General features: G+C 41.2%; 1 protein-coding gene across 1 annotated transcript in view; it reads left to right on the forward strand.

Moving 5' to 3' along the window:
* LAMB1 (laminin subunit beta 1) overlaps window positions 1–12,033 on the forward strand; it is a 59,891-nt gene extending 47,858 nt beyond the window's left edge. Inside the window, exons 26-33 of the mRNA XM_063307987.1 lie at window positions 606–847; window positions 4,556–4,759; window positions 5,063–5,207; window positions 6,270–6,477; window positions 6,969–7,110; window positions 10,003–10,179; window positions 11,334–11,493; window positions 11,743–12,033. Coding sequence (XP_063164057.1) covers window positions 606–847; window positions 4,556–4,759; window positions 5,063–5,207; window positions 6,270–6,477; window positions 6,969–7,110; window positions 10,003–10,179; window positions 11,334–11,493; window positions 11,743–11,876 — 1,412 coding nt within the window. The 3' untranslated portion in view covers window positions 11,877–12,033. The remainder of the gene's footprint in view (window positions 1–605; window positions 848–4,555; window positions 4,760–5,062; window positions 5,208–6,269; window positions 6,478–6,968; window positions 7,111–10,002; window positions 10,180–11,333; window positions 11,494–11,742) is intronic.
* The last annotated feature ends 5,407 nt before the right edge of the window (window positions 12,034–17,440 follow it).

The following is a 17,440-nucleotide window of genomic DNA, read 5'->3' on the forward strand; positions in this document are numbered from 1 at the left end:
CTTTTAAGATGTGTGGATTTCAACTCCCCGAATTCCCCAGTCAGCCAAGCTGAAGTCCACACGTCTTAAAGTTGCCAAGGTTGAGAAACTGCTATATATGTTTAAGGAAACTGATTTCTGCAAAATAATGTAACCGTGCATAGGGAGGGGATAAAATGATTCAATACTCAGCAAATACATAAAAACGGGACTGGCCCTCAGACAGTGGATAGGAATGGGGCTTCTAAAGGACCTCAGCTGGCACCAGGAGGAGCAGCAGTTGTTGCTGTGTATCTCCTGTAAAATGTACCTGCTGCCTTGCTTTGAGTGATGCTATGGTCTGGTCTAGAGATCCCCATGGGTAGAATCGGTGACTGATAGGAATAAATACTCAAGGGAGACTGCTGTACCTAAGTGGATGGAACATCCTGGACTGCCACCAGAAACAAGCCTACTGAGTCATGCAACCATAGCCAACCTTTACACTAACAATGTTGGTTTTGCTTTATGGAAGAAAGAAATACTTGCTTTCTCACCAGCTTGTTCCTGAGCAGATACTTTGTCTGGACTGCCGTCAGACCAGACAAACATGGATGCTCAACCACTTTCACGTCTGAATGTTTCAGGAGCCTTGGACAGCATCACCAAATATTTCCACATGTCCCTGGATGCAGAAAAAAGAGCCAACGCCTCAGTTTTGCTTCCTGGCAGCGTTGTTGAGCAGTCAGCTGAAATGCGTCTCGAAGTGGAAAGCCTGATCAATGATACCGAGGCCAAGTTCAAGGCTACGCAGGAAGAGCAGTCTCGTCTCTTGGATGAACTTGCAGGCAGGCTGCAAAGTCTGGATCTGGCAGAAGGGTCTGAGAAGGTATGCATCCTGTGAATGCTGTGTCAGAGCAGTGAGGACAGAAAGGCTAGGAGTTGGGGGAGCAAAATTAACAGGGACCAAAGTCAGGAACAAAGGGAAAGCTGTTGCGTATAAATGAGATACGAGGTAAATGAGATTTCATATAAATGAAATGCAAGATAGATTGCCATGGATTAGAGAGGCCACTGTACCTGTGAAAAGAGACAGTAAAAATGAAATGCACACATAGAAAACATTAAACAATTCCATATGCATAAAGTCCACTAAACAGGAGACTGTTTATTGACAAAGACCATCTTATACATCTGTAAAATCAAAGAATCTTTGAGAGATGTAACCAAACAGGTAGTCCTCACTTAACCTCCACTCAGTCAGTGACCATTCGAAGTTACAACGGTGCTGAATGAGGACTTACAACAGGTCCTTGTGGTTGCAGCCACTGCAGCCTCCCCACAGTCATGTGATCACAATATGGGCACTTAGCAACCATCTCACAATTACAACGTCACAATATCACATGGGCCTGTGATCGCCATTTGTGACCTTCACGGCCAGCTTCCAACAAGCAAAGTCAGTGGGGAAGCCAGCAGGAGGTCACAAATGGTGATCACATGGCTGCGGGGCACTGAGACGGCACGGGATTTGCCTAATAGCAACTGGGACTGCCACAACTGCCATCATAAATCGGTGCAGTCACATGATGCCATGCCTTATGACCATGTTGCTCAGCAAGGGACTTCCCAGTCCGAGTTACCGTTGGTAAGCGAGGACTACCTGTAATATGGTCCAAACTTTTCTTCTTAAATAATCCAAGTCCTGTAAGCCTTTTCATTCCCAGATGAGAATTTTGCATGCCCCAAAAATGGAAACACCACAATTTGTGTGAATGGCAAAAGTAGGCATTCTTTGGTTTAACTTTGCATATCTTTCCTATTAATAGTATTTATGCCTTTCTATATTGGTCTGAGAGCTTTTGGAGTGTCTTATAATTTTAACAGCAAGAATTATTTATAAGGATAAAACAGTACGTATTGAAAAGCAAAGCCAGGAGCTGAACCGACAGACATACATAAAATCCTAGGATTACATTGAAAGGCCTGATCAGACAAAGAGTACCTCCTCTTGATGCCAAAATACATTCCACAGTTGCGGCCCTTCAGCAGGGAAGCCCTTTTTCCCAGTTACCACCCACCTTGTTGCAGAAGATAGGAAAATTAGAAGGGGCCACCCAGGATTGTTTATTTTTTTATTTCTATAGTCTTATCACTGAAGATCTCTAAGAGGTGGAAAAGATCAAGCTTCCATCCACCCAAGATAAGAACAAAGCAAAAATGTAAGAAACATGAGCTGAGCAACAGAACAGTAAAACTGGTGTAAAAGCAAAAGTTGTGTCAAGATGTAAACATCGTTTTGAAAAGGGGATGGATTAAAATGCCATGGAAAATGGAAATGAAGAGGCCTTTTGCTGGCAAGGAAGAGACTGCTCAGAGTTGTCTTTTCAAGATTTTGCCTCCTGCAGATTCACACTTTCTCCCCTAGAGCTCCATCGTGCTTTAATTGAAAGAGAAGGTCTACTCCAAACCCCTCTGACTGAGTCTTCTCATTTGGAGGGATGGATTTTTCATTTAAAAAACAGGGAGGGAGGGAATCTTTAGACTAGATAACTACCCACCAAAAGGGAACAGGGAAACAGGATGTGATCTGCACATCCCCACCTAGGAACAACGATTTGTCTAGTTTCAATTGAGCATTGATTTATTACCCCCATCCAGACACCACTTCAGAATTCTCACTGCCTCATTTAATTTTGATGAAAATGAGGAAGCAAACTGAGTGACCCTTTTCTCTCTGTTTCTGCATAGTTTCTCCCAGTGGTTTCAGATAAATGTTAAATGCCTCTGGGATAAAATAGAGATCATAGCATGGCTGCAAACAGAGAGAAATAATCCCATACACCACATTAGTTATCCATGCAATTGGAAGCCACAGAACCAAGATAACTGCCATAAAAATTAGTGTTAAAAAAATTGCATCAATTTAAGGCTAAGCCTTAGCAACTTTAAGAAGTGTGGACTTCAACTCCTAGAATTCTGGGAGTTGAAGTCCACACTTGTTAAAGTTGCCACAGTTGAGAAACACTGATCTAAGGAATACTGTATGTTCAAAATGCTTCCATATATCCTTGAGGTTGCCATTCCCAACATTCATTTGTGTAGATCTACAACATCCAAGCACTGTCTCCTCCCTAAAACAAGAAAAATTGCCCTAGAGACTTATTTTCCCAAAGGAAAGAATTCTGATAAAATCCTTTAAAAAAAAATTCTAGGCATTATTCTTGCAAACAGCACACTGCATTTGATGGATATTAGAACAGTGCTGTATCATTCTACATACACACATGCTCACTGCCTTGGGTCACAAAAACAACCCATTGTTTAAGTGGGCGTAAACAATTGTGCAATAATTGTATTCTGTGGGTTTAATCTGATGGAGTAGAAGCAGTTCTTCCATAAGGAAAAATTACAAGATTTGAGACTTCGTTGAGGGAAGAAAGGCAGGTTCAGTGTGCAAAATAAACATGAGGTGGAAAAAGTGGAAAACGGGTTTTCTTCCTAAAATACTTCAATGGAGGGTCAGTTGATTTATTTGAATAATATGGGGGGAGGTTCAAAAGGTGGTTGCTGCATGATTTAGCTAAAGCATCCTGTAATCCAGGATCTGAAGATATAAGTTGAGAGTAAAGGTTATCAGCAGCTATTAATCATGACAGAATGATGTAGTACCTCTTAACACCAGCCGGTGGGGCACAAGAGGGGACCATGGGCTCTTTTGTTTGTGAACTTCCCATTGGCATTTTGATTGGTCACTATGCTGGGATCCGTAGTCCGGGGCTTACATCAGCAGCTACCTAGACAGCTAGGCTCCATACTAGATAAGAAACGCCTGATTGCATTTCTGTCCTTTTGAATTGTTTTAAAAAATAACAAGCAGAGGGATAGGCAGTGTGAATTAGAAATGGGAGGATTTAACTGTGGTCTGGTTTGTGTTTTGTTTGCTTGTTTTTGCCTCCAATTTTCCCCTTTCAGAAGCAGAGTTTTGTTTTAGGGGAAAAGTGGATGCCAAAATTTGTTGTCTTTCTGGAGCAAACAGCTTTGGAAGAAAGTTTTAATTCCACCAAATGCAGACGAACGACTCACTGGTTGTCTTTATCTGGTTTAAGAGCCTCCGCAGCTTGTCTTCTTTCAAGACTTCAAAAATGTGGAATGATCCACCTGTGGTTCCCGGTCTCATCTTATGGATCCTGGGGAGACCAAAATGTTTGTCTAACCCCCTCTTCAAGGCTCCACTGGGTTTCAGCTTCCTAGCTACCTTGATCGATTGTGAGCTGGTCCTACAAGGTTGTGTGAAAGACATACAGCTGGTTGACCTACCACAACAACATTGTTCCAGTAATGGACTCTAGAGCTGCTAAGATGATAATGATGTAGTTCTGATCCTTTGTGTTATTGGGAGTAAAGCATTTCCCAATTGCCTTTGCTTTCAGGGTGGGGGGGCAGGCAGGGAGGGGTTGCAAGTTGCAGAAGTTTTAAAAGTGGCTTCAGCCCATTGCCTCGGGGTGTTGATAGTGCTTTAAGGAGCTGGCTCTTCACTGTTTTGAAAGTGTGATAACCTTTGACTCTTTCCTCTATTTAATCCTTTCAACTGCAGATGTGCGGAACTCCCCTGGGGGCTTCCTGCGCTGATTCCAAATGTGGTGGGTTGAGCTGCCGAACGGAAGATGGGAAAAAGAAATGCGGAGGGCCGGGATGTGAGGGCTTGGTGACAGTGGCCCACACTGCCTGGCAGAAAGCAATCGATTTTGACAGAGACATCCTGAGTGCTTTGGCAGAGGTGGAACAGCTCTCCAAAATGGTAATTATTTAAGGTGGCTCAGCCATTAACAACTAGAAAATAAGATTATGGGCAGCTCAAGGCAAGAAGCAGCATGTTTTAACATTTTACGTGACATGGTTTTGAAAAGGGCCTTCCTAACAGTATGTAGCTTACACAGAGATTTGCCTGTTGAAGAGGAAGACAGATACCTGCATCATTTTAAGAGAATTCTGTTTTACGTGAGTCACTCTTACAGCTTCAGAATCCATTAATGTCTCTGTCAGCATTTATTTTCAGTTAGAAATTGGCTTTGTTAAATAGAGGCCTGCTTACATCACTTAGGTTTCAGAAGCAAAACAAAGAGCCGATGAAGCAAAGCAGAATGCACAAGACGTTCTGCTGAAAACCAGCGCCACCAAGGAGCAAGTAGATAGGAGCAACAAGGATCTGAGAAATCTTATTAAGCAGATCAGAGAATTTTTAATGAGTAAGTATTATTTTAATACAGCTAAGGCTACTGGTAAGCATCTGTCTGGAGAGCGACCTCTTTTCAGCTCATTAATTCAAAGCACTGACAGTTTTCCTACAGTCAGTAATCAGCTGTTTCAAGTTGGTTGGTGAACTTTGGTTTTCTTTAGCCCTCCATTTCTAGCTATGCTTTCATGAGTTCCTTAGCAGCTTCATCTGCATGACCTTTTTCCAGGCAAGTGTGCACTCTCCTTTGTATACACCACTGAGCATCCTTCAGATGTGTTGGATTTCAATTCCCATAACTCTCAGCCAGAAAATCCTGGGTGTGACTTGTGGGAGTTGACCCAACCTTTCTGGGGGTTACCAGCTTGGGAAGGCTACTGTACATGCAGTAGGAGAGATGATTGCACAACTCTTGATAGACATCTGCTTTTGGTGGCTGAAAAAGCACAATGTTTACCTAGAATTCTGGTTTGCTCACCTTCTGTGGAAAATATGCACTATTACTTGTATGCAAATTATAGAAATAAAGCATATCTCTGTAAACATCAATTAATCGGAGACTGAATATATGGACACAGACAGCTATCTAATACCAAGTCAGATCAGTGGTCCTTCTACCCCAGCATTGTCAGCTCTAGTTGGTAGGTATGTCCACAGTTTCAGGAAGTTTTTTTCCAGCTTGAATATGGAAACCTCTGCATAAAAAGCATGTGCTCCCTCACTGAATCATGATTCCTCACCATGACCATTATTTTCTATCACTGGTCATTAACTGAAAGTTGGTCATATTTAATTCTTGATGGGGCTTTTACCTACCTCTGCCATGTGGTGAGCTTTTCTTCTGAATACTTTGTCACTTGATGACATATAGTATAAGGTTCCTTTGACTTTTGGATGTCCAAGCTGGAGCCTTCAGCGCTAAAAAGAGTGACAAGTTTTACTTTAAAGTATGCTGTTAAGCTTCCCTTTCTAACATATGAGGTTCTGTCAGCAATTTGACATTTCAGTATGAAAGATTAAGGGGGCTCCATCTTCCATTGTCCCACTCACTGGTTTCTGTTCATCATCCTAACAGAAGACAGTGCTGATCTTGATAGCATTGAAGCAGTTGCTAATGAAGTACTCAACATGGAGATGCCCAGCACACCTGAGCAATTGCATACCCTGGCAGATAACATTCGGGACCGTGTGGAGAGTCTGTCTGATGTGGAGACGGTCCTTCAGCAGAGTGCTGGAGATATCGCAAGGGCAAAGACGCTGTTGGATGAAGCTAAAAAAGCCAGGTACAAAAAAATGCCTCGTTCTTTCTGTAGTAGATTTTCTTTTGCACCAGCAGAAATCTAAGATTGTTCTTCCATGGATGTAATTAAACTTGGAAGTGGCAGATCTCTGTGGAGAAGACAGATGGATCCAATCTTCAGGGCTTCTCCAAGGAGAAAGATTCACCTATTCACTCAACCAGTCTGACTGAAATTCTTAAGAGCCCAACCATTTGTAGTATTTTTACGTTTTTGTCCTTAACTGCTACTGTTAAAGGGTACTAGGGACACCTTTGAGAGGGTAACTAAGAATGTGCATTGGAACGTTTTAGTCTGTGCCTATTCCAGGGAAGATGTCCTCACAGAGTTGAGGAACTCTACATGTGAACATCTTCCAGCATCTAAAATATTCACAGAATTCTGTTAGGAAATACAAAGAGCAAATTGAAATAAATACATGTTCTCTGAAATAGGAACAGATCCTTGTTTTAACATTGTTACTGTCCATTAATCAGTAAAAGTGCAACAGATGTTAAAGTCACGGCGGATATGGTCAAAGAGGCTCTGGAAGAAGCTGGAAGAGCCCAAGCTACAGCTGAAAAGGCTATCAGGCTAGCAAATGAAGATATCGAAGGAACGCAAAACTTGCTTACCTCTGTAAGTTCAGATTTCCTAAATGATTTGGAAGTAGTGAGTTAAGGACATTGATACTACCAAGATGCCGGGGGGAAATGCACAGTTAATGTATCTCCATTTGCTTGTTTCTATCTTATGCACGAAGCATAGGATAGAATGTGATATGAAGCCTACCCTAAATATGATATGTGATTCTGTAGGTAGAATAGGCTGTGAACTGCTCTCGTTACAGCAAAAATGTCATAGTGGGTTGCCAATACTGGAAGATACCTTTTCCCCTTTGCAAAATCGTACTGTATGTGGTGTGCACTAAACATTATGATGAGCTAATTTCAACAAATGCTTCTTCAAGCAAAGTCCCAGTTCTGACTAAATTATGGAAATTGGGGGGAAAAATACACAAACAGATGGTTGATGATTCCAACTTTGGGTGCTAAGAACGAGGAGCCAAAATCTAGTCACAATCTGGAACAGATTAGCACAAAAACTGTGAAGTTGAAGTGGAATAAATCTTCTCTTGCTATTACATTGTTCTTTGAGTGAGCTTGGCATCCTCTTCCAAAACCTATGGCGTGAGGTCTAGCCCCTGCCTTCTTCCTTGCCGTCTCTGCTTCTTATGTATCAGTGAGACTTCCGGTGTGGGCAACGAACAGCTACTATGGAAGTGACCCTGGTTAAGGCTTGATTCTGTTAGCCGCATGCCAATATTTGGGCTAATCATTGGCATCAGCGGAACCTTTTCCCCATAACTATGAAAAAAGTATCTCAGCAGGTAGCCTTATGATAACCATTATATTTGGTAGTTTTTAAAATTGTTTTAGTCTATATTTTATATTGGAATTTTATTATATAGTTATTGTTTTATGTTGTAAACCGCCCAGAGTCCCTCCGTTTGGAGGAGATGGGCGGTGACAAATTTGATAAAAACAAACAAATAAATAAAATCACTCCTCTGAATTAGATTGAGGGTCAGCCTTTTTCCTACATCAGTCTTCCCTACCTAGGATGCACCAGACGTGCTACCTTGCAACTTGTACCCCTCCTAATCAGCTATCTCACTGGTTTCTGCTCTTTTCAGTATCTGTTTCTAAGGCCATTTTCTTGCTAGTGATTTATAATGTATTCTAGATTCATCCATTATCATTATGCTGATGCCACAATCACGAGAATAGGCTTTAAAGTGCCTCAGTGATAACTGGGTATAGCTATAAGGTGCTATAAGTCTATTAATGAGGAAATGGGCTAAGAGGCACACAGAACAAAGGATTCGTAACCACACAAATGCAGCTGACTTCAAAAAAAGAAGCCCCAAACACCTGCCATTCCATTTTCAGAAGTGGTTTGCCCTTGTTCATTCTTACAAGGGCTGAGAGAGGGCGTGACGGGCCCGAAGTCACCCAGCTGGCTTTGTGCCTAAGGCAGGCTAGAGTTTCTAGCCCAGCACCTTTAACCATTACACCAAATTGGCTCTTAGTCATATTAGTGAAATCCAAATTGCCTCCTTCAATGCCAGCAAAAAACTCACATAAGACTTTTCAGACTACAAATAAATTACAATCCTATTTACCAGCCCTTTATACATAACAATTGAGTTTTGTATCCAAATCCACACCAGAATTGGACTGTTTTTATTCACTAAATCAGTGTTTCTCAACCTCAGCCACTTTAAGATGCATGGACTCCCACAATTCCCCAGCCAGCATCTTAAAGTGGCTGAGGTTGAGAAACACTGCACTAAATCATGGTAATATATATGCAGTAGATCAGTGTTTCTCAACCTTGGCAACCTTAAGATGGGTGGACTTCAATTCCCAGAATCCCCCAGCCAGCATGGCTGGCTGGGGAATTCTGGGAGTTGAAGTCCACCCATCTTAAAGTTGCCAAGGTTGAGAAACACTGGTAGATTAATAGCCTCATCAAGATTCAAATCATGAGAAGTTTTCCCTCCTTAGACTGATTTTAGTAATTAGCAAGCCAAGGGTGGAGAAGCTGTTGAGCCTTGGATAAAGTAGCTATTTGCTATCTCTTTTGGAACAATCCCTTTTTCTAAGATTATATTCCTCTTTCTTCCCTCTTCTATTACATGCAACATAGCAAGAGTTGTCCCAGCAGTGGAAATTAATCTCACTAAAGCATACCATCGACACCATTTCTCTGGTGCTATATTAGACATGTGGGACGCAGTGGCACTGCGGGTTAAACCGCTGAGCTGCTGAGCTTGGTTCGAATCCGCGTGACAGGGTGAGCTCCCGTTGCTAGTCCCAGCTCCTGCCAACCTAGCAGTTCGAAAACATGCCAATGTGAGTAGATTAATAGGTACCAGTTCAGCAGGCGGAAGTGTCTACAGACAAACGCTGGCTCTTCGGCTTTGAAATGGAGATGAGCACCGCCCCCCCGAGTCAGACACAACTGGACTTAATGTCAAGGGAAATCTTTACCTTTACCTATATTAGACATAGTTATTTCATCCTGTACGGAATCTGTTTGCAACACAGTGTGTATTCAGAGTTCCACATCATACGTATTATTGACACAACTGTTGTGCATAGCAAATTATGGAGACTGGTGGGTACATCACATTGTGTGCTAATAAATTTGAGAACAAGGGAAGGATTTCATATGAAATCCTGCTTAAAATTTCCAAGAGATTTGCCATGAGAATGAAGCATCCTATAGAACTGCAATGTTACCCGTCTTTTGCATCAGAATATTCTATCCCAAAAATAACGCCTCAACTTTAACCATGAGGAGAGTGTCAAGAAGTGACAGTGAAGTCCAGGCAAAAGGAGAAACGGATTGTCACAGTATAGGCAGAAGTTGTTCTCTGGAAAACTAACTGCAGTGATCTGAAAACACGGCACTTTGAGAAGAAATTCATGCATGTTTTTCTCTCCCCCATTCATAATCTGTTAGATTGAATCTGAAACAGTCACAGCAGAAGATAATTTGGGCAATGCGACCCTGCGCATCGCAGAACTAGAGAAGAACGTGGAAATGCTGAGACAAAAGGCTGCTACAAACACAGAGGATATAAAAGCCGCAGAAGAAAATATTGCTGCTGTTAGTCAAACAACCACAGACATACAAAAAGTAAGACTTTGCATTGCTATCTTTCAGTGGTTTTCTGAAAGGAATATCCTGGTGTGCTATTGTTCATCTGAAGATACTGTTTCTCCTATTAGAAGCTCTTCCAAGTTCAATGTTTTCAGGCAGTGGATACGGGTAATGGGAGGCGGCGCTGTCTGCGAGAGAGGGCCAAGAGGTGGCAGAATGATGAAAGGAGCATTGTGGCACTACAACACAAGCTCCTGCCCTTTGGGGGGGGGTGTGTGACATCACATGCAGTTACAAAAGGGGCAGATCTTGCGGTTCATTGGCACAATGCTGCTTCTGTCATTTTGATGAGAACAGTGCAATCCTGCGGACGCCCATGATACAAAGCAACAGCTCATAAGAAGACCTACTTTTATACTGGATGCCTCCCAAATAAGGCAGATTTGGAAACTAGCCTGGTTAACTTAAATGAATAGTTAAATAGAACAGAATAGCTTTCCCCAATCTTGGTATCTCCCAGATAGGTTGGAGCTATGTTGGTTATGATGCTTGGGAGTTGCAGTCTAAGCAGACCTGGAAGGCATTTGGTTTGGGGAAAGCATGTTAAAATGTACTTTTAAACCCTTTTCCATATCACAAGCTACTTTTTTCTTAACATTCGAAAAGTGGTGACCAGAACCATGGTAGCCTATTGCTGCTTAAAAGCAGTCATGTCAAGGGGAATTCCTTGTTGAAGGAAATTTCACTTCATGAGCCATTCGGTCAAGAATATCGCAGCAGTATTCTTTTCAGTTCTAAATATAATGTTAACACCGTCTTGTTCCGCTGTGGTTCAGTTGAATAGGCCATAACATTAAACCACAACTGATATTTTTCCTCTCCTGTCATATGTCTTCCTTTATCCCATATCTGGAAATATGGGGAAAATATGTGGAAAAATATCTGGAAAATATGACATTTTTCCTCTCCTATCATATGCCTTCCTTTATCCCATATCTGGATGGCACAATGGAAGTAGCAAGGTAAAGTTGTTTTGATATTTAAGAATCTTTGTAAACTCGGTTTTGGAGACCTGAACTGCACTGTAGCTGTATTAAAGGCAACTACGTTAAGCAAAAGGAATGAATACCGTCAATTGTTTTGAGTAATATTATCACCGTGCATGTCTTTCTGTCTCTCTCAAATTATAGATACTAGATGACAGTGTGAACGAGAAATACAAAACAGTAGAAAACTTAATTACCAAGAAAACAGGGGAGTCTGCAAATGCCAGGAAGAAAGCAGAAGAACTGCAACATGAAGCTAAAATTTTGTTAGATCAAGCAAACAGCAAACTTCAGCTGCTCAGAGGTATGCAATATGTGGAAGGCTGTTGACATTTTTTTTTTTTAAAAGCCTGTTTTCAATTATAGGAAAGCACTTTTCTGTCTTCTGGCATTTCTAGAGATGCAAAACATTCATCCTCAAAGGGAGCTGTTTCTCTCTTTAATGAAGCCAAAGCACTGGTATTGTTCCCAATGGCATCTCAGTGCATTTCTTAAGCTATCCCACATGCATTGCTACCAAAATGCCAGTGGTACCATGTTCTTTTTCTTGCAGAATTGGAAGACGCATACGAAAAGAATCAAAAAATTCTGGAAGAGAAAGCTAAAGAAGTAATGAAATTGGAAGAAACTGTCCGGGGCCTCCTGCAAGCCATTAGTCAAAAAGTTGCAATTTATAGCACCTGCTAAGAATTGGAAAAGGAAACAAAGATCTTGGGGGGGGGGGAGTTCAAAAAACTTTCATTTGAAGGCAGGTCTTAAATTGATATGGAACCTGTCATAATCTGACCAGATGCCAGCATTTTTTTTGGCTTTGTAAAATAAAAAAATACTACTTTGTAACCAAGTATATGCCTCATTTAACCCAAGTTAGTCTCCCCCCAATGTTACTTTTATTATCCCAAATAGTAATTAACCCTTTGATTCTGCTAATAAAATCCTAGCATTAAACATGGGGCTTTTAACCACTTAATTTTGACTTGAGGAAGCCAATGTTCCGCTATACAATTCAGCACATAAACTCATGCCAACGCTCTTTGAAAAGAGGGGAGTTGAGAGCTTGTGATCAGAGCAAGCAAGCAGGAGGACAGACAGAAACACGCATCTTACAAGGAGCTGGTAACTCTGTGCAGCTAATCAAGGGTGTTCCCAGGTTGATCAGCTAACTGGGTAAGGCTGTGAGTTTGCTAACTACACAATCTGCGAGGGAGGGTTTTAAAGCTACAACTGATTCATAAATTAGTAAGAGGAACTTCAGTCCTCAGCCATCAGCTTAGTCCCAGCCAGCACTAGAACAGTGGAAGTTCAGTACTTGTAATGAGAGTGAGCGAGCAGGAAGATGAACAGGAACCAAAGATTTGGGAGAGAACATTGCAATGGGACAAAAGGTACTGATATCCCACTGCCAGAGACTGAGCATCAAGGTAAATCTGTTGACTTTGTGGACAAACTCCAGCCTCTATAAAACTTTAGACGGGCTATCCTGTAGTTCAGTTTCTAAAGAAGAAAAAAAACCTACCAAAGTCACTAGCATGAGGGTAGAAAGCCAGGGAGGATGGATTCTCTCCAGTTTATTATATAATGTCAAGTGTACAACTATCTGCATGTCAAATGGTGCATTTTGCTGTTGGCTCTCAGTGAACAAGTCTGTTCCATTAAAACCAGTATGGCTAAACTAGAGGCACATAGGCAGACAGGTATATAAGTGGGATCTTCTAGATGTGATGATTTTGTCCACTCCTAGGATGATAAATCCTTTGTTCTCAAGGAGAAAGATGATATTGGGGAAGAAGGACATCACTTTGAGGATGAGATGTTCTTACAGGAGACATCCTATCTTTATATCAAGAACCCAGATCCTCTTATACCAATGATGGTTGTGGGTTGATTATTAGAAACATGGACAGTTGGGTTTGTGCCAGGTGTGTAGATCGTATGGTGACTTGCCTTCCTGGAGGAAAAATTGTGGACATCATATAGGTAAGTTGTTGGATAGCGCTAAGACAAGACAGTGTTTATGGTCCACGTTGGCACCAACATTGGAAAATTTAGTTGACAATCCTGGAATCCAGATTTAGACCACTAGAATGACGTTCAGGAGCATCAAGATAGCATTCTCGCAACTGTTTTCTTTTCCATATGTTGGACCAGCTAGACAGACAGCCCATTGTCCCAACACATGCGCAGGAAGGTGACGCCAGGCAGCAGAGTCGAGATTTGTTGATACTGGGGAACTTTTTGGTTTAGGCCAAACCTGTTCAAGAAAGATGAGCTCCACTTGACCTGAAATGGAACTGGGCTGCTGGTACATAACATCAGAAGTGACATACGAGAGGTGCTGAGCTACGTCCAGTTTGGAAGGATATAGATCTTTAGAAAATACAAGGGTAAGACAGACCAACATTACTAGCAAGTAAACGGACAACGACAAACTGAAGATCACGTGGAGTGTATTCCACAGTGTAAGAAGCCACCATAGCTTTCTGGTACAATTGGGAGCTGTAAACATTTAAGACTGCTCCTTCAGGAAAAGGAAAGCCTGCTTAAACAAGAAGGACGAAAAGGAACACAAAGTATAGCTTGGTAAGAAGAATGCAAGTAAAGGGTGAGCGCAGTGATAGAAATAACTAAAAACAAAGTCCAGAGAGGGAGCAAAAGCAGTCCTCAGGAAATACATGGATATTGTACAGAAACCCAATGAATTCTTTGCCTCTTACCTTCTTCACAACAGAAGATACAGAGACAGGTGCCTGAGCCTGTACTAACTTTCACAAGATTATTGGAACTAAAACATACTAAGATAATGAAAGATATTCTAGGTCATTTCTTAAAAGAACTCAAATGTGAAATTGCTGATCTGGTAAAAACATTCAGTTTGTCCCTCAGATGGCTAAATCAAAATGAGTGGAAGTCTGTGTAACCCCAATTTTTAAACAGGGACTTGGGGGATCCAGGAAGTTACAGGCATTGCGTATAGACATGTCAACTTAAATGTTGGTTCTAGACAAATTGGTAGAAATCATAATTTTAAAAAGCAGAGGGAGCAAGCCGTCTTGCAGGAAAATTGGCATAGTTTTGGAAAAATAATTCTTGCCCTTTGGCATGTTTTTTTTGTTTGTCAACAAGCACAAGGGACGCAGTGGCGCTGCCGGTTAAACTGCTGAGCTTGCCGATCGGAAGGTCGGCGGTTCGAATCCGCGTGACGGGGTGAGCTCCTGTTGCTAGTCCCAGCTCCTGCCAACCTAGCAGTTCGAAAACATGCAAATGTGAGGAGATTAATAGGTACCACTTCGGCAGGCAGGTAACGGCGTTCCGTGTAGTCACGCCGGCCACATGACCACAGAAGTGTCTACAGACAAACACCAGCTCTTCGGCTTTGAAACGGAGATGAGCACCGCCCCCTAGAGTCGGACACGACTGGACTTAATGTCAAGGGAAACTTTTACCCTTTTACAACAAGCACAAAGATGGAGGTCACCCTGTTGACTCTACATTCTTGGATTTTCAAAAGCCAGAGAGTTCCTCATCAAAAGTGCTTGAGTAAATTTAGCAATCATGGGATGTCTTTCTGTGGATTGCTAACCGGTGAAGCAAAAATATTACTCAAAAACAAAAAGTAATTTTCTCAAAGGAATTCCTTGGAGTGGAATTCCTTGAGAATCTGTATTGAGAGTGGTGTTTTTTAACTTGTTCATAAAGATCCTGATTTAGGGATGAGTAACAAGATGACCGAGCTTGCAGATGATGTCAAAATATTAAGGGTGATAAAACCCGAAGTGACTGGGAAGAGCTCCAGAATGTGCTTTAAACTGGATGAAAGGTCCACTAAATGGCAAAATGTCAATTTCAGGAAGTGTAAAGAAATTAAGACGAAAAAAAAAGCCCTTCACATATCTATTGATGGGGATCCAAGCTGTCTAACCGGGAAAAGTGTGTGACAGTTGTAAAAAGACAAATTCCATGCCAGGGATCGTTATGAAAGGGACTGAAAATAAAACTGCCAATTTTGTAATGCCCTTCTACCAATCTACGATTATCCATCTCTACCTTTGAAAAAGGATATACTAGAATTCGGAAAATCTCATACACCTTCCCAATAAGGCTAGAATATTTGGGCATCTTTAGCCTGGAAAAACAAGGCAACTGAGCCAAGGCTTGGCGAAGAGGTATAGCATCATGAATGGCATGGAGAAAATGGATAGGGAGGAGTTTTTTTCCCTCTCCCAAAACACTATGACTAGGGGTCATCCAATGAAGCTGACTGGAAGATTTAGAAGCGCTTCTGTGCAGAGCACATAACTTACAAAATACGCTTCTACAAAATGTGGCGATGGCCACTAATTTGTAGAACAGGTCAAGCAAGAGCTATTATTACAATGTGCTTTTTCCCAAGTTAGGGATAGAGAGCCTCCAAACACCAGTTGTGGGAGAACAATGGCTGGAGTTGAATGGGTCTCCATTTCTAGCTTGCAAGCTCCCCGCTGTCATCACTGTGAAAAACAAAAAGTAGAACTAAGATGGCCTTGCCATCTTTCATCTTTTACTGATTTCCTTGTAATTTGATTGTTGTGAGCTGCCCAGAGTCGTTGAGAGTCAGGTGGCATATAAGTTTAATAAATTATTATTATTATGTTCTTGTACCACATCTCTGTAATAGCAATCTTTCTAGAATGCAAGAAATCTACTTCACACAGTAGAGGCAGTAGCAAGAATGGTCAATGCCAGACAGAAAACTGAGAAAGAGTAAAGAAAGGAAATGGACTTTGGGATCTCTGGGCATGATCAAACTGCAGTTCTACTCCTGATGATCACCTACTATATTTACACCTCATTCTAGAGCCCCAAATAATAAAACTGATATGCATTCAAAATAGCCTGGCTTGCCTGTGTATTGACAAAAACCTGACAATTGCAAAACACCCAGTAACTGTGTTAGTGTTGAGATGTACAAGTAGTAGGTTACAATGGCAACTGGGACTGAAATTGCCGTCACCAAGTGATGCAGTCATAAAGCACGACATCACGTGATCGTGTCGCTTAGTGACAGCAATTCCAGCAGTCCGGGTTGCTGCTGCTAAGTGAGGACCTCACTGGTCCTTAACTGAGAACCTCATGTGACTGCAACTTCCAACTGGCTTCCCCATTGACTTTGCCTGAGGGAAGGCAGCAGGGAACGTTGGAAATTGGGATCACATGACTGTGTCTTACTGCAACCTAACTGCAAGCCACGGCAATCATGTGACTGTAGGGACACTATGATGGCAGAACTCCAAGGACCGGTTGTAAGTGCCCCTCATTCAGCACTGTCGCAAGTTTGAACAGTCACTGAAACAGTGGTCGTAACCCAAGGACCACCTGTAATCCAATTACCTTCCTCCCCTTTCATTTTTCTTCCTAGAGAAATAGCTAAACAAAATAGCCCTGTAATTTGCTTAGTGGTGTATGGAAACCAGAAAATCTGCCTTGTCCCTTTAATATAAATTATTTTGGATTATTTTCATGACCCTCCCCCCCAAATATCATATAGGCATAGACTATTACCTGCGTGAAGGTAAGTGGGATTTTACAAAATGATTTTAAAAGGTATAGTAATTCTTCTTAAATATATTGGGTATGCTTTACATTCAAAAAGAGATGTACTGCCCATTATGGTATTTATATCCTATTTTTGAATACTGAAAATACTTTTTTTCTATGGCCAACATCAGTCCAGAGTTCTGAACAATTCCTTGTTTATATAAGAAGCAAGCAAATATACCTTTGTGTATTTCTATTCCAAAATTAAAGCTTCATTGAAAACAAGGCAGGGGCAGTTATGAGTAACAGAAGATCTCTAGCCACCTTACAGTACTATTAATACTTTATCATCAGGAAAAAAAGCTTATCACAGACCACCACCCCAGGGAATAATAAAATACAAAACTATTTTGTATTATGTACCCAACATAATTTAAGCTTTTGCCTCTGCATTTTTGACTCTCAAGATATAGTTTTAAAATTTTGCAACTAAGAATCTTCACAAAAAAAATGCACAGATGTGTATTGTTTTGTAAGTCTTGTTTCTTTTCTCTTTTGCAAAATGTCACTAAAACAAAGGGGTTCTCTATGATTAAAAATGCTTGAAAGTGATTATTGATACAGCAATCAGTTATTTTTCTAAAAGTCCCTTTGCATTGTGATCAAGAACAACAGCTTAGAATAAATCAAGTTTCAAATACTTTTAAAAAGATATAAATCAAATTTAAGTCTATTGC

The sequence above is a fragment of the Candoia aspera genome, chromosome 7 (genome assembly GCF_035149785.1).
Source record: "Candoia aspera isolate rCanAsp1 chromosome 7, rCanAsp1.hap2, whole genome shotgun sequence".
NCBI classification, from domain to species: domain Eukaryota; kingdom Metazoa; phylum Chordata; class Lepidosauria; order Squamata; family Boidae; genus Candoia; species Candoia aspera.